The 13083-nt window shown below is 41.3% G+C and overlaps 1 protein-coding gene across 1 annotated transcript; it reads left to right on the top strand.

Moving 5' to 3' along the window:
- Nucleotides 1-1643: 1643 nt before the first annotated feature.
- LOC101014039 (cytochrome c-like) lies at nucleotides 1644-2835 on the top strand. The gene has a single exon (XM_009192826.2). The coding sequence runs from the start codon at nucleotides 1659-1661 to the stop codon at nucleotides 1974-1976; it is 318 nt and encodes a 105-aa protein (XP_009191090.1). The 5' UTR covers nucleotides 1644-1658; the 3' UTR covers nucleotides 1977-2835.
- The last annotated feature ends 10248 nt before the right edge of the window (nucleotides 2836-13083 follow it).

Genomic DNA, 13083 nt, shown 5'->3' with positions numbered 1-13083 from the left:
AGAGGATCGCTTGAGCCTAGGAGTTTGTAGTTGCAGTGAGCTATGATGGTGCCACTACACTCCAGCCTGGGCAACAGAGCAAGAACCCATCTCTGAAAAAAATTAAAACTATCAATATGCTTACTAAGGCGTACACAAAACCTAAATGAAGAATCCTGGTTGTGTCTTGAAGGACATAATGGAAGAAGGATTTCTGGATGAGAAGACATTCCTCTGCCCAATTATTCTATGAACACAATGCAATTCCAATTAGAATGCCATGAAGAGTTTTTTTAGGAATGTAAGAAGCCCATAGAGAACCACCCCTACCCTTTAAAATATTACAAAGCAAATATAAACACAGTATTAAATAGTTCTGCAGAGCAGAGAGCTAAAGATACAGACCTTAAAATGTAGGAATGATGTATATGATGGAGGTGGCATTTCAATTCAGTGAAGATGAAGTGAATTGATTATTCCATAAGTGGGTTTTTTTGTTTTGTTTTGTTTTGTTTTTGTTTTTGTTTTTCTGAGACAGGGTCTTGCTCTGTCGCCCAGGCTGGAATGCAGTAGTGCAATGTCTGCTCCCTGCAACCTCCATCTCCCGGATTCAAGCAATTCTCCTGCCTCAGCCTTCCAAGTAGCTGGGATTACAGGCACCCACCACCATGCCCGGCTAATTTTTGTATTTATAGTAGATACGGGGTTTCACCATGTTGGCCAGGCTGGTCTCAAAGTCGTGACCTCAGATGATCCTTCCGTCTCAGCCTCCCAAAGTGCTGAGATTACAGGCGTGAGCCACTGCGCCCAGCCTCCATAAGTAGTTTTAAGAGGATTGATTATACATTCAGAAAAAATCATTAATGTCAGTTTTCTACCTCATTATCTGCATCAAAACAAATTCCAGAATTTCACGTTTAAATATAAATATCAAACACGTTGAAAAGTTCTTAAATAAATCATAGGTGAGTATTTTCATCATTTTAGGACTGGACTGGATTTTGAAAGCCTGCTGTGAAGACTAAATCCCAAGGACACATTTGACTTCCTAGGAATATAAAAGTTTGAATCAGTAATGTAGAAAGTAAAAAGTTCTCTCTTCAAAGTTTCCCTTCTTGTTAAAAAATAAATCATAAATGTTAAAAATAATAATTTCTTTTAAAGACTAATTTCCTTCAAGCCTCCTCACTTTATGCTAATAACTCTTTGTTAGGCCCTATCCTATGTAGCTGTTAAACATGCTCACAGGCACGTAGTACATTCTATGTCCTTGTACCTTAACCAATATATTTGTGACAGACATGCTCACAGGCACCTTCCAGCTCGCAGCCTATGCCCCTTCCCTATTTGGCATATGCAACTTCCTCTTTTCCTTTGTCTTTCCATTACTTTTACCTATTTTAAAAAGTTTTAAACTGTTAGCCAATCAGGTTTTAGTTTAGATTGTGCTGTCTGGCTCTGGCCAATGGAGACAGGACAAAGTAGCAGGGACAAACTGCGTAAGGAATAAAAATTGCTTCCTTCCTTTGTTTGGATGTGCTCTCGCCATTGTTCCATCTGCCACGAGCACCCTTTCTGCAGAAAGTAAAAATGGCCTTACTAAGAAAGTTAGAATGTGGGGACGTCCTGCTTCGGAGAGGGAATCTTCGTTGCACCAGTGACTAAAAAGAGAATTAAATATGGGTAATGTTGAGAAAGGCAAGAAGATTTTTACTATGAAGTGTTCCCAGTGCCATACCATTGAAAAGGGAGGCAAACACAAGACTGGGCCAAATCTCCATGGTCTCTTCGGGCGGAAGACAGTTCAGGCCCCTGGATACTCTTACACAGCCGCCAATAAGAACAAAGGCATCACCTGGGGAGAGGATACACTGATGGAGTATTTGGAGAATCCCAAGAAGTGCCTCCCTGGAACAAAAATGATCTTTGTCGGCATTAAGAAGAAGGAAGAAAGGGCAGACTTGATAGCTTATCTCAAAAAAGCTACTAATGAGTAATAATTGGCCACTGCCTTATTTATTACAAAACCAATGTCTCATGTTTTTTTATGTGTACCATACTTTAATAGATCTCATACACCAGAATTCAGATCGTGAATGACTGACAGCATATTTTGCTGGGCAGTCCTGATTTAAAACTAAGACTGGCTTGTGGTTAAATGAATATGTTCAGTTTTTGAATTTTAATAGTAATTCCAATTCAGTAAATGCTATCACTGTTGACCCCTTCTAAAGATATGATTAGACTTCGTTAGTAATGTTCAGCTTTTCACAAAGATGGTGCGTGCCATCTTAAAACTTACTGGAGATTGGTTTTATATTTAGATTTATATAGCTGGTTATGTGAATATATTTAAATACTGGGGAAATTCCTTCACTGTCTGAGAACCAAGCAAGATTCACCTGTCATTTGCCTCTTAAAGGCAAGGGTTGAAGATAAATAAGGTAGCAATGTCTAGAGTTTTGGCCTTAATGATGCCAATCTAATTATAATTCCCTGTATTTAAAATGGTTCCTTTTACTTATTGAAAGGCATTTTGGTATTGTTTATGTGTAATATTAAAGATTATTCAACACTTCTCACATCTTATAAATCTATAAGGTCACATGCTTTTAAAATAGAAGCAAGTTAAACTTCACTCTTGAATTCTTTACAATGTAAGTCAGACTAAGTTATAATTTAGGATTGTCTTTAAACAGCCATTCAGAAACATAAAACTGTAGAACTGTGTATTTGTGATTGGGAATGGTGCTTTTGCCAACTTAAAAGGATTAAAGTAGCAGAGATATATACAAATTTTAAAATTATGTGTGATCACAAGACAAAAGATAATTAAAAAGAAAACCACAGATCATGGGGAAAAAAAAGAAAATTAAATTTATGTTCGAGTACTATTTCTTTGCAGCACCAGCAAACAAGCATTCTGTTTCCAAATAAACCTCTTACATATAACAAGTAAAATAATACTATGAAAAAAGTCAAAAGACCACTTCTAAAATGAAGGGAATAGGGCAAGTAAGAGGGGCAGTTCCACCCTAAAAGTCCCTGGAATAAACTTTAAAATAGTGTATTCTTCATTTCAAACACACAAGCCGTTCCTGGGAAAGCTTGCAAGCCACAGTGCTTGGGTGGAAACATGACAGGCCAAATTGCAACCAGAAATCTGTGATTATAAACAGAACCATTTTGATTTCAGAGAGAGAAAAAAAAAAAAAAAGAGGTGACAAATAGAGAAAGGAAACTAAAAGAAAAAGAGGAAATGAATCACTTTCTGAACATGAGACCTCAAATGCACAAACAGGCTGGGAAGTGGAGATGAGTTAGCTCGGTCATCATCAGTAGGTAACTTTTTAAAAGCTGTCTCTTGGGGAATATGCAAAAATAGAATACCCACATTTATCTGATTGAGTGACTTTCTGGCAGGAAAGGAGCACGGGATCTCCAACCTTTGTCGGGAGGCATGAGAGTTTCCCCCATCTCCTTTCAACGTCCCGAGAACTCTGCCCTGTGGAGCTCGGGAGCTTTCGGCTAAAGGAGGCTTGGGTCCAGCACAGATCCCTGGGCAGCTTTGGCTCCCAAGAGACACAGGAGCCCTAGGTACCAGGCACTGTCAGTTTTGACATTGTTGCTGTCAGATATTAACTCTGATTCCTTAATGCAGGAGGTAACTAGAACTAGTTACTTAGTTTTAGCCAGAAATCTGGATTTACTCCTACTTCTGCCATTGGAAACCCAACATGTTCTTAGGCAAAGGATTGACTTCTCTGGGGCTTCATTATCTCATCTGTTAAATGGTTGTCTTAACTCTGTGCCTACCTCCTCAGTTTGGGGGAAGATTAAATAGTGAGAGTAGATAAAAGTATGTAAACTATAATGTTCACACGCGGTTTATTAGTATTATTAGGACCGCAGTTCCGTCAATTAGGATGTGTTTATAAAGCTGTGATTGCAACTGATAAAATGTGATAGTTCCAAAAAGAAAGCTATTTTTATTTACTTATTTATTTATTATTATTATTTTTTGAGACAGAGTCTTGCTCTGTTGCCTAGGCTAGAGTTGAGTGGTGTGATCACGGCTCACTGCAACCTCCGCTGACTGGATTCAAGTGATTCTCGTGCCTCTGCCTCCCAAGTAGCTGGGACTACAGTCATGTGCCACCACGCCTGGCTGAGTTTTGCATTTTTAGTAGAGACTGGGTCTCATAATGTTGGCCAGGCTGGTCTTGAGCTCCTGAGCTCAAGTGATCTGCCCGCCGCAGCCTCTCAAAGTGCCACAGGTGTGAGCCACTGTGCCCAGGGCCATATATATATATATATATATTTTTTTTTTTTTTCGTAAGAAATGGATAACAGTGAGCTTCTCAGAAGGAGAATGGAGTGGTTAGTGGGCAGGAGTAGGAGGGACAACTATTTTCTACTGTACACTCTTCTGTAACTTTTGAATATTTAAAGCATGTGTTTATGTTAATTGCTCAAAGAATATGCAAATAAAATTCAAATTGATGTGGTCCGAGTTATTTCCTTCCCAGTTATAAATAGAAATGTACGTACATGTTCACCAAAAGGCATGTCCAAGAATATTCACAGCAGCCCTAATTGTAGTGGCCCCAAGCTGGAACCCTATCTGAACACCCAACCACTATAAAATGCAAAAATTGTCGTCTTTTCCCACAGTGAAAGACCATGTAGCGACTACAGTAAATAAATAGATAAATAAGAACAATTGGATAGCACAGGAACCATCTAATGGGACTCACAAGAAAACAACAGAACAATAAAATAAATTTTGCTTTGAGCTTTTCCAGTGATCTCCAAATGGTATCCATTTCATTCCGTCTCTAAAGGGCAGTTTCAGAAATTCACAGAGGCTACCATTTGTTAGTGGCAGCAGAAATTAAAATACAGAGCGAAGGGTGATATTAAAATCAGAGTCAGGTGTATTAGTATCTTTTTCAGTACTATCAAGCAACAGTACAATGAAATAAAGATATAATGTATAATTAGAACCGTGTCAAGATCTTAAAATAAAGTCACAGAGTTAGCAATGTCCAAGTATTAGACTTTGGAAAGTCAGTGTGATAGTAAAAGACATTTTTATGTTCCTCAGAACTGAAAAATGTCACTGTATAGCATAGGAAACTTAGCAATAACTATCCAAAACAGAAGTCAAGTGAAATGTAAATGAATGAATTCTAATCTCAAAGACCATTCGATGAAGACAATATCTCTAACCACTATCTCTTATGACCTCGAAATCCCCGAGCTCAGGAGGTACATAGGCCACAGAGCTGGTAGGTTATGGAGCCAGGGTTTGAACCCAGATCTTGAAAGTCCGATGTAAAGCACCTTGACCTTTTGTCAGTTACTGGACCACATGCAGCTTTCTTTCCTGAAACTTTTACACTTATTCACACTCTCCTGTCGAGGTTGGCACCTTCTCATCCTCCAGATCCCAGCTGAAATTCCCTGAGGCCTCTTCTGCCACCTCATCTGAAATCGTTCTCCTTCTTGATCTCTATGTCTTGTTTTCTTTCTTCATAACGTAGCAGAAGTCATAGTTGCTTCATTTACTGGGCAGTGGTCCTTGATCCTGTATTCACTTACCAGTCTCCCAGCTGGACTATCAGCTCCATGAGGTGACAGCCACATCTCTTGTGTCTCCAACTCTTCCTCCTGCACTTGGCATGCTAGGGATGCTCAACAGATGACTATTTTAAATGTCAGTCATGGCCAGGTGTGGTGGCTTATGCCTGTAATCCCAGCTACTTGGGAGGCTGAGGCATGAGAATCACTTGAACTTGGGAGGTGGAGGAGGGTGCAGTGAGCCGAGATCGTGCCACTGTACTCCTGGCTGGGTGACAGACTGAGACTCGGTCTCAAACACATAAATAAACAAATGTCATAATGAATGCCAAGAGAATGTGAATCGGCAGATCTCACAGGAGACCTGGGACAGTAGTAGTTGCAGCTTACCTCTGTTTGCTGTTTACGTCCTGTGTGATCTCAAGCAAGAAGCTCCCATCTCTGGACCATAATTTCCTCATGTGTAAAATAAAGGCTGATTACTTACTTTCTAAATTTCCTCCATTGTAATTGCCACTCACTAAATTAAACTAATTCACAACAATGTGTGAATGGCTGATGGCTTAATACCATTCCCAGAGGGAGGTGCATTTTTAAAAGATAATGTTCCACATTCGTCTCTATTTTTAGGCTATCAGCTCGGTAAGTGAAAACAGTGGAACTGATTGGAAAGAGAGAATTTTCTGCTGAGAGCAAATGAACCTGAGATTCTGCGCCTGTGAGTCAGCTGCCCTATTAGTTCCTGCTTTTCTCAGCTGCTTCCTCTCTCCTTATTTCAACTCAGGCTTCAAAAGCATGGAAACTTAAAAGAAAAAAACACTTTTTTTTTTCCCACCTCACACCCTCCCCACCTGCTACAGTACACATGTCCATAGGGCTTCTGCTGTGATCATCGTTAGAGAGTATTAAGCTGTGCCCAAGGAAGGCAATGGCTTTGTCTGAAGTTGTGTGGTTCCAGTGGGTTTGGTTTCTAGAAACCCCAGGATTTCCTTCTGTTTCCAAGTGTGGGACTCTAGCTGGTTGCCAGGCATTGTGGTTTTGCAGACAGAGCAGTGTTTATCTCTCCCTGAGCCTTAGTTATTCATCGTCGTCTTTCCGGAACTCAAAGTGTCCTACCAGGAAAATGAATGTCTAGGCAGAGAGGACAAAGGTTGGCTCAGAAGAACAAACAAAGAGAGGAAGCACTCAGTAGTAATCACAACATTGGGTAGGGCAGCAAATAGTAGAATTCGGCCCGTGTTTACAGAATGGCTCTGTTCAGTCTTTTCTTTCGTTGTTTTGATCCAACATCTCTAATCTGAATCCTCCAGAACTCTAGCCAAGGGCTGGGTAATCCACCCAGCTGATCCTAGCTTCTGATGAAAGTGAGAATACGTTTTGCCTCTTCACAGGAGCCCCACCCTTGTTTTTTCCTTTGACTATCATGTTCCTCCTGGCAGCTGGGCGTTGAGGTTGCCTCCTTTGATGCCTGGGTCATAACTCACCCTGAGGAATATATTGCTGTCAGGCCTTACTGGGCACCTGCATCCACACTCACCAGCACTGAAGTGACAATTGAGTGGCTTTGGTCATTGTTTCTTCAGCCAGGGCTTTCTTCATCTTAGCCTCAAAATTCCCTGCCCTGAAGGTTTATTACCAGAAGAGTTTATTTAAATAAACAATTACTAGACCAAACTTCACTGGATCCCACCTTGGGAAGATAACTTTTTTTTTTTTTTTAGATGGAGTCTCACTCTCACCCAGGCTGCAATGCAATGGTGTCATCTCAGCTCACTGCGTCCTCCGCCTCCCAGGTTCAAGCAATTCTCCTGCCTCAGCCTCCCGAGCAGCTGGGATTACAGGAGCACGCCTGGCTAATTTTTGTATTATTCGTAGAGAAGGGGGTTTCACTATGTTGGCCAGGCTGGTCTCGAACCCCTGAGCTCAGGTAATCTGCCTTCCTCGGCCTTTCAAAGTGCTGGGATTACAAGCATGAGCCACCATGCCTGGCCAGAGCCCCTTTCTTTTACCCACATTTCAAGGGATCCAGGCAATCTGCGATGGACTCACCATTAATACACTGAATGACAGAGATCCAAGAGTTCAAATGTAGGAGACTCATCATTATTGCGTGACTTGGGAAAAACTCGCACACACACCCACCCCGGAATGGTTTTTAGGAAAGGAAAATCCCACATACAGAATGCCTTTACTTTTCTTGTGAGATCTTGCCTTATGCATTTCTGCCTCCAGAGCAAAATTAAACTCTAGTTCTGGCTTGGTCTAACTCACTGCTACCATCCTTGCCACTCAGTATGAGAAGGGGTGTAAGGAAGTCTGCATCTTCTAGGGGCTGAATTAAAATGCAGTATCTCAGGCCCTGATCCAGGCCGGCTGAGTCAGAATCTGCATTTTAACAAGATTTCAATGGGATTCAAATTCACCTTAAAGTTCAAGAAGCCTCTGTAGCCTCCTTCACTGTTAATTCTTTTTTTTTTTTTTTTTTTTTTTTGAGACGGAGTCTGGCTCTGTCACCCAGGCTGGAGTGCAGTGGCCAGATCTCAGCTCACTGCAAGCTCCGCCTCCCGGGTTTACGCCATTCTCCTGCCTCAGCCTCCCGAGTAGCTGGGACTACAGGCGCCGCCACCACGCCCGGCTAGTTTTTTGTATTTTTTTTAGTAGAGACGGGGTTTCAACGTGTTAGCCAGGATGGTCTCGATCTCCTGACCTCGTGTTCCGCCCATCTCGGCCTCCCAAAGTGCTGGGATTACAGGCTTGAGCCACCGCGCCCGGCCCACTGTTAATTCTTATTTTATTTTTTATTCAAATTTTAATTTTGTTGAGACAGGATCTCACTGTCAGCCAGGCTGGTGTGTAGTGGTGGATAACAGCTCATTGCAACCTTGAACTCCTGGGCTCACGGGGTCCTCCTGCCTCAGCCTCCCAAGTAGCTGAGACTACAAGTGTGCGCCACAAGGCCCAACTAATCTTTAAAAATTTATTTGTAGAAATGGGATCTCACTATGTTGTCCAGGCTGGTCTCAAACTCCTGGTCCCAAGTTGTCCTCCCACCTCAGCCTCCCAAAGTGCTGGGATTATAGGCAAGGGCCACCGGGCCCAGTACCTCACCATTAACTTTTAAACTAGTGCCATGCAATCTAAGAGAATTGAGGTGATGTTGTTGTGTTCATAACATACTGCGGTCAGAGCATTTACAGAGCAATTGAAAACAAGAAAATGCATGAACAGTTTAAAAAAAAAAAACAAAAAACAAAACTCTGGCAGGCATGGTGGCTCACACCTGTAATCCCAGCACTTTCGGAGGCAAAGGCAGGCAGCTTGCTTGAGCCCAGATGTTCCAGACCAGCCTAGGCAACATGGTGTGACCCGATGTCTACAAAAAAATACAAAAATTAACCCACTGTGGTGGAGTGCACTTGAAATCTCAGCTACTCAGGAGGCCGAGGTGGGAGGATTGCTTGAGCCTGGGAAGTGGAGATTGCAGTGAGCCCAGATCATGCCACTCCACTCCAGCCTGGGTGACAGAGCAAGACTCTGCCTCAAAAACAAAACAAAAAACAAAACAAAACAAAACCTCTGATACCTGTTGGGATAGTGTAAAACTTTTATTTTCTTATCCTTTTCTTACTGTATTGTTTGAGCTTATTTGTTAAAGGAAGAGTTAGGTTTTGTATTATTCTTATCTTTTTTTTCTTTTTTTTTTGAGACAGAGTCTTGCTCTGTCACCCGGGCTGGAGTGCAGTGGCCCGATCTCAGCTCACTGCAAGCTCCGCCTCCCAGGTTCATGCCATTCTCCTGCCTCAGCCTCTCGAGCAGCTGGGACTACAGGCGCCTGCCACCAGGCCCGACTAATTTTTTTGTATTTTTAGTAGAGACGGGGTTTCACCATGTCAGCCAGGAATAGTCTCTCTCTCGTGATCCGCCCACCTCAGCCTCCCAAAGTGCTGGGATTATAGGCATGAGCCACCGTGGCCAACTTTTATCATTTTTATTTAAGAAAGTGAGTAGAAAGCATGATTTGCTCTCAGTCCTAACAAAATCCACAGAGATAGAAAATTTTGATAAATGTTAAATGTTCTAAGTGCTATTGTAAAGTAAGTAAATTAACAAACAGGATGCTTAATATTAGTTACCTCTGTGAATGAGCACTGCTGATTAATTGGGCATTTGGGGGTTGGGAGGGGTGCCCAGAGCTGGTCCATGTTAACTATGGGCATCAGTGGAAGTAAGATACCTTTCAGGTGACCACCATTTTGTTTTGTTTTGTTTTGTTTTGTTTTGTTAAGACAGACTCTAGCTCAGTGGCCCAGGCTGAGGTGCAGTGGCATCATCTGACTGACTGTAGCCTCGACCTCTCAGGCTCAAACCATCCTCCTGCCTCAGCCTCCCAAGTAGCTAGGATGAACTACAGGCTTGTGGCACCATACTCAGCCACTTAAAAAAAAAATTTTTGTTTGGAGATGGGGTCTTTGTTCCCCAGACTGGTCTTGAACTTCTGAGCTCAAGCGATCCTCCCGTCTTTGCCTCCCACTCTTGGGATTACAGTTGGGAGCCCCCTGCTCCAGACAGCCACTCTTTTGTGTGGTCATGTAGTGCAGGCTTCAATGGTGTCGCTTTGACTAGATCTTGAACTGTTCTGATCTGACTCACTGTGTAGATCACTTTTATATTTGAGGAGTGTGTGGACGTGGGAAAAAGGGGCTTTGGAGTCTGCTAAGCCGAAGTGGAGTAAGGAGGAGTTGCCTTAGTAACTCTAATTTAAAATTAGGCCCAACTTTCGTAAACACTAACTACATAGACTAACATATAGGTCCAAATTTCTTACACATTCTACTTTCTTAAACATACATAGAATACCAGATATGGTACACTCTCCACACAGAATATTAATCCTAAAGATTTTATTCTCTTAAACATTTGTATACCTAATACACATTCTTCTCCTGGTAGAAAAATATAATACAAAGGAAACTATCTTTTCAAACTATCTAAATCTGGGGTTTATCTTTCCATGTAATTTTCAGGATTGGTGTCCTCGTTGGACTCTCATCAGGCATGGCGACAGAGCATCCTGAGCCTGATTTATAGTCTGTAACAAGGACTTCATAATGTGTGGGTCTGTAGCCTATTGTGACCATTCACTTCATGCTCTTCTTCTACCTGTGGGGCTGTGCAATTCTCACCTGAATGATCTCTTGATTTTGCATTTCTTTGGTTCTTAAGATATGTAAATGGGTTTTTCATCTCAACTGAATATGCTCTATGCTGTTTTAAAAAAATTTTTAGACGCAGCCTGGCTCTGTTGCCCAAGATAGAGTGCAGTCGCGCGATGTTGGCTCACTGCAACCTCCACCTCCCGGGTTCAAGCGATTCTCCTGCCTCACCCAAGAGGCTAGGATTACAGGCGTATGCCACCATGCCCAGCTAATTTTTGTATTTTTAGTAGAGATGAGGTTTCACCATATTGGCCAGGCTGGTCTCAAACTCCTGACCTCAAGTGATCCACCCGCCTCCACCTCCCAAGTGCTGAGATTACAGGCATGAGCCACCATGCCCAGCCTTGAATATACTTTTCATAAACATCCAATCTAAGAACTACGTAACACTCAGTGATGAAAGATGTCTAATTAGATTTAGGGACAGAGTTATGGCTTTGCATGATAATTTGGTCACAATGTCCTAGATTGTTTTACTGATATTACTGATTCACACACACACACACACACACACACACACACACACACAAACACACACGGAGGCATGCACAGGGCAAATGAAAATAGTTATAAAAGGGAACTATTTCTGCTTTCTCAGAAGCCCAGAAATCCAGAAATCATTTTAAACAAATCAATATATTTCTAAGCAACATCATTGAAAACTACAAACAGGAAAATGACATCTGGGAGGCCAAGGAATGCTTGTGTAATGGAATGTTTCTTAATTGGACAAGATCTAGTAAAAAAGGGGAAGTCGTCTATTCTTAGTTCCTTGGATAGCCATCTATGTAAAAGAGGAAGGAAAAACTCCCACCTCCCCAAACCATTAACTTTACCTTAGGACAAGTCAATAAAATTAAATATGTTCTTCCTATAATTTATCTGATTACAGTCTTTTTTTTTTTTTTTTTACTGCAATGTCTTAACCTGTATATATAATATGTTAGCTATTAATATATTTATTGATAATAAAAATTACACATTTATAGGGTCCATAGTGATGTTTTGACAAATATATTGTGATCAGACCAGAGTTAACTAACAATGTCCATTATCTCAAACATCTATTATTTATTCTGTTGGGAACATTCAATACCCTCCTTTTGGCTATTTGAAACTATATATTATTGTTAGCTATGGTAATGCTACAGTGGTATAGAATACCAGAATTCATTCCTTCTATCTAGTTGTAATTTTATAAACTTTTTTTTTTTTTTTTTTTTTTGAGACGAGTTTCACTTTTGCTGCCCAGGCTGGAGTGCAATGGCGCAATGTCAGCTCACTGCAACCTCCACGTCCCAGGTTCAAGGGATTCTCCTGCCTCAGCCTCCCTAGTAGCTGGGATTACAGGTGCCCACCACCACGCTCACCTAGTTTTCTGTATTTTTAGTAGAGACCAGGTTTCACCATGTTGGCCGGGCTAGTCTTGAACTCCTGAACTCAGGTGATCCACCTGCCTTGGCCTCCCAAAGTGCTGGGATTACAGGCATGAGCCACTGCGCCTGGCCTGTTTTACTTTTTACTTCTATGAGATTAACTATTTTTAGCTTTGCCATAAGAGTAAGAACATGCTGTGTTTAACTTTCCGTTCCAGGTTTATTTCCCTTAACATAATGTCCTCCAGTTCCATCCATGTTGCTGCAAATGACAAGATTTCATTCTTTTTTTATGGCTGAATAGTATTCCCAGGTGTATATGTACCACATTTTCTTTATCCATTCATCTCTTATTGGAATCAATGATTCCATATCTTGGCTCTTGGGAATACTGTTTGAATAAATGTAGGGGTACAGACTATCTGAAAATAACTTTGGGACTAGAGCACAAAATTCTGACCAGTTGAGGCTAAAGAGTGACGGCTAGCATAAAAGACACTCCTTTTTTGAGATTTTCCTTTGTGAGATTTCTGTCAGTTCCGTATCTTGAGAAAATTGTTTGTGGCTATGGTTTCTGATGTCACTTTCCAGTGCAGGGTAATCTCTCCTGGATGCTATTTTCAGCTCAGGATTTGTTTTTAAGTCACAAGTTTCAGTTCAACATTGTTATTCACCAAATATGTCTTCTGTTTTTGCTTTTAATACATATAGGCTCCTGGATAACTAGGATAATGTAAATGGATTCGACTGTAATTTCAGGGGCTCAAATCTCATACAGTGTCTTATTTAACTTTCACTGCCACCCTGTAAAGTAAGAAATGTTTCAATTTTACAAGATGTGAAAACTGCCCTTGGCTAAATAGGGCAGAGTTGAGATTCAAATAAACAAGGTTCAACCTGGAGGACATTATGCTAAGTGAAATAAGACA

This window comes from Papio anubis, chromosome 19 (genome assembly GCF_008728515.1).
Source record: "Papio anubis isolate 15944 chromosome 19, Panubis1.0, whole genome shotgun sequence".
In the NCBI taxonomy this organism is placed as follows: Eukaryota; Metazoa; Chordata; class Mammalia; order Primates; family Cercopithecidae; genus Papio; species Papio anubis.
Note: the sequence above shows the minus strand (reverse complement) of the source record. Positions and strands in the feature narration are given on the sequence as shown.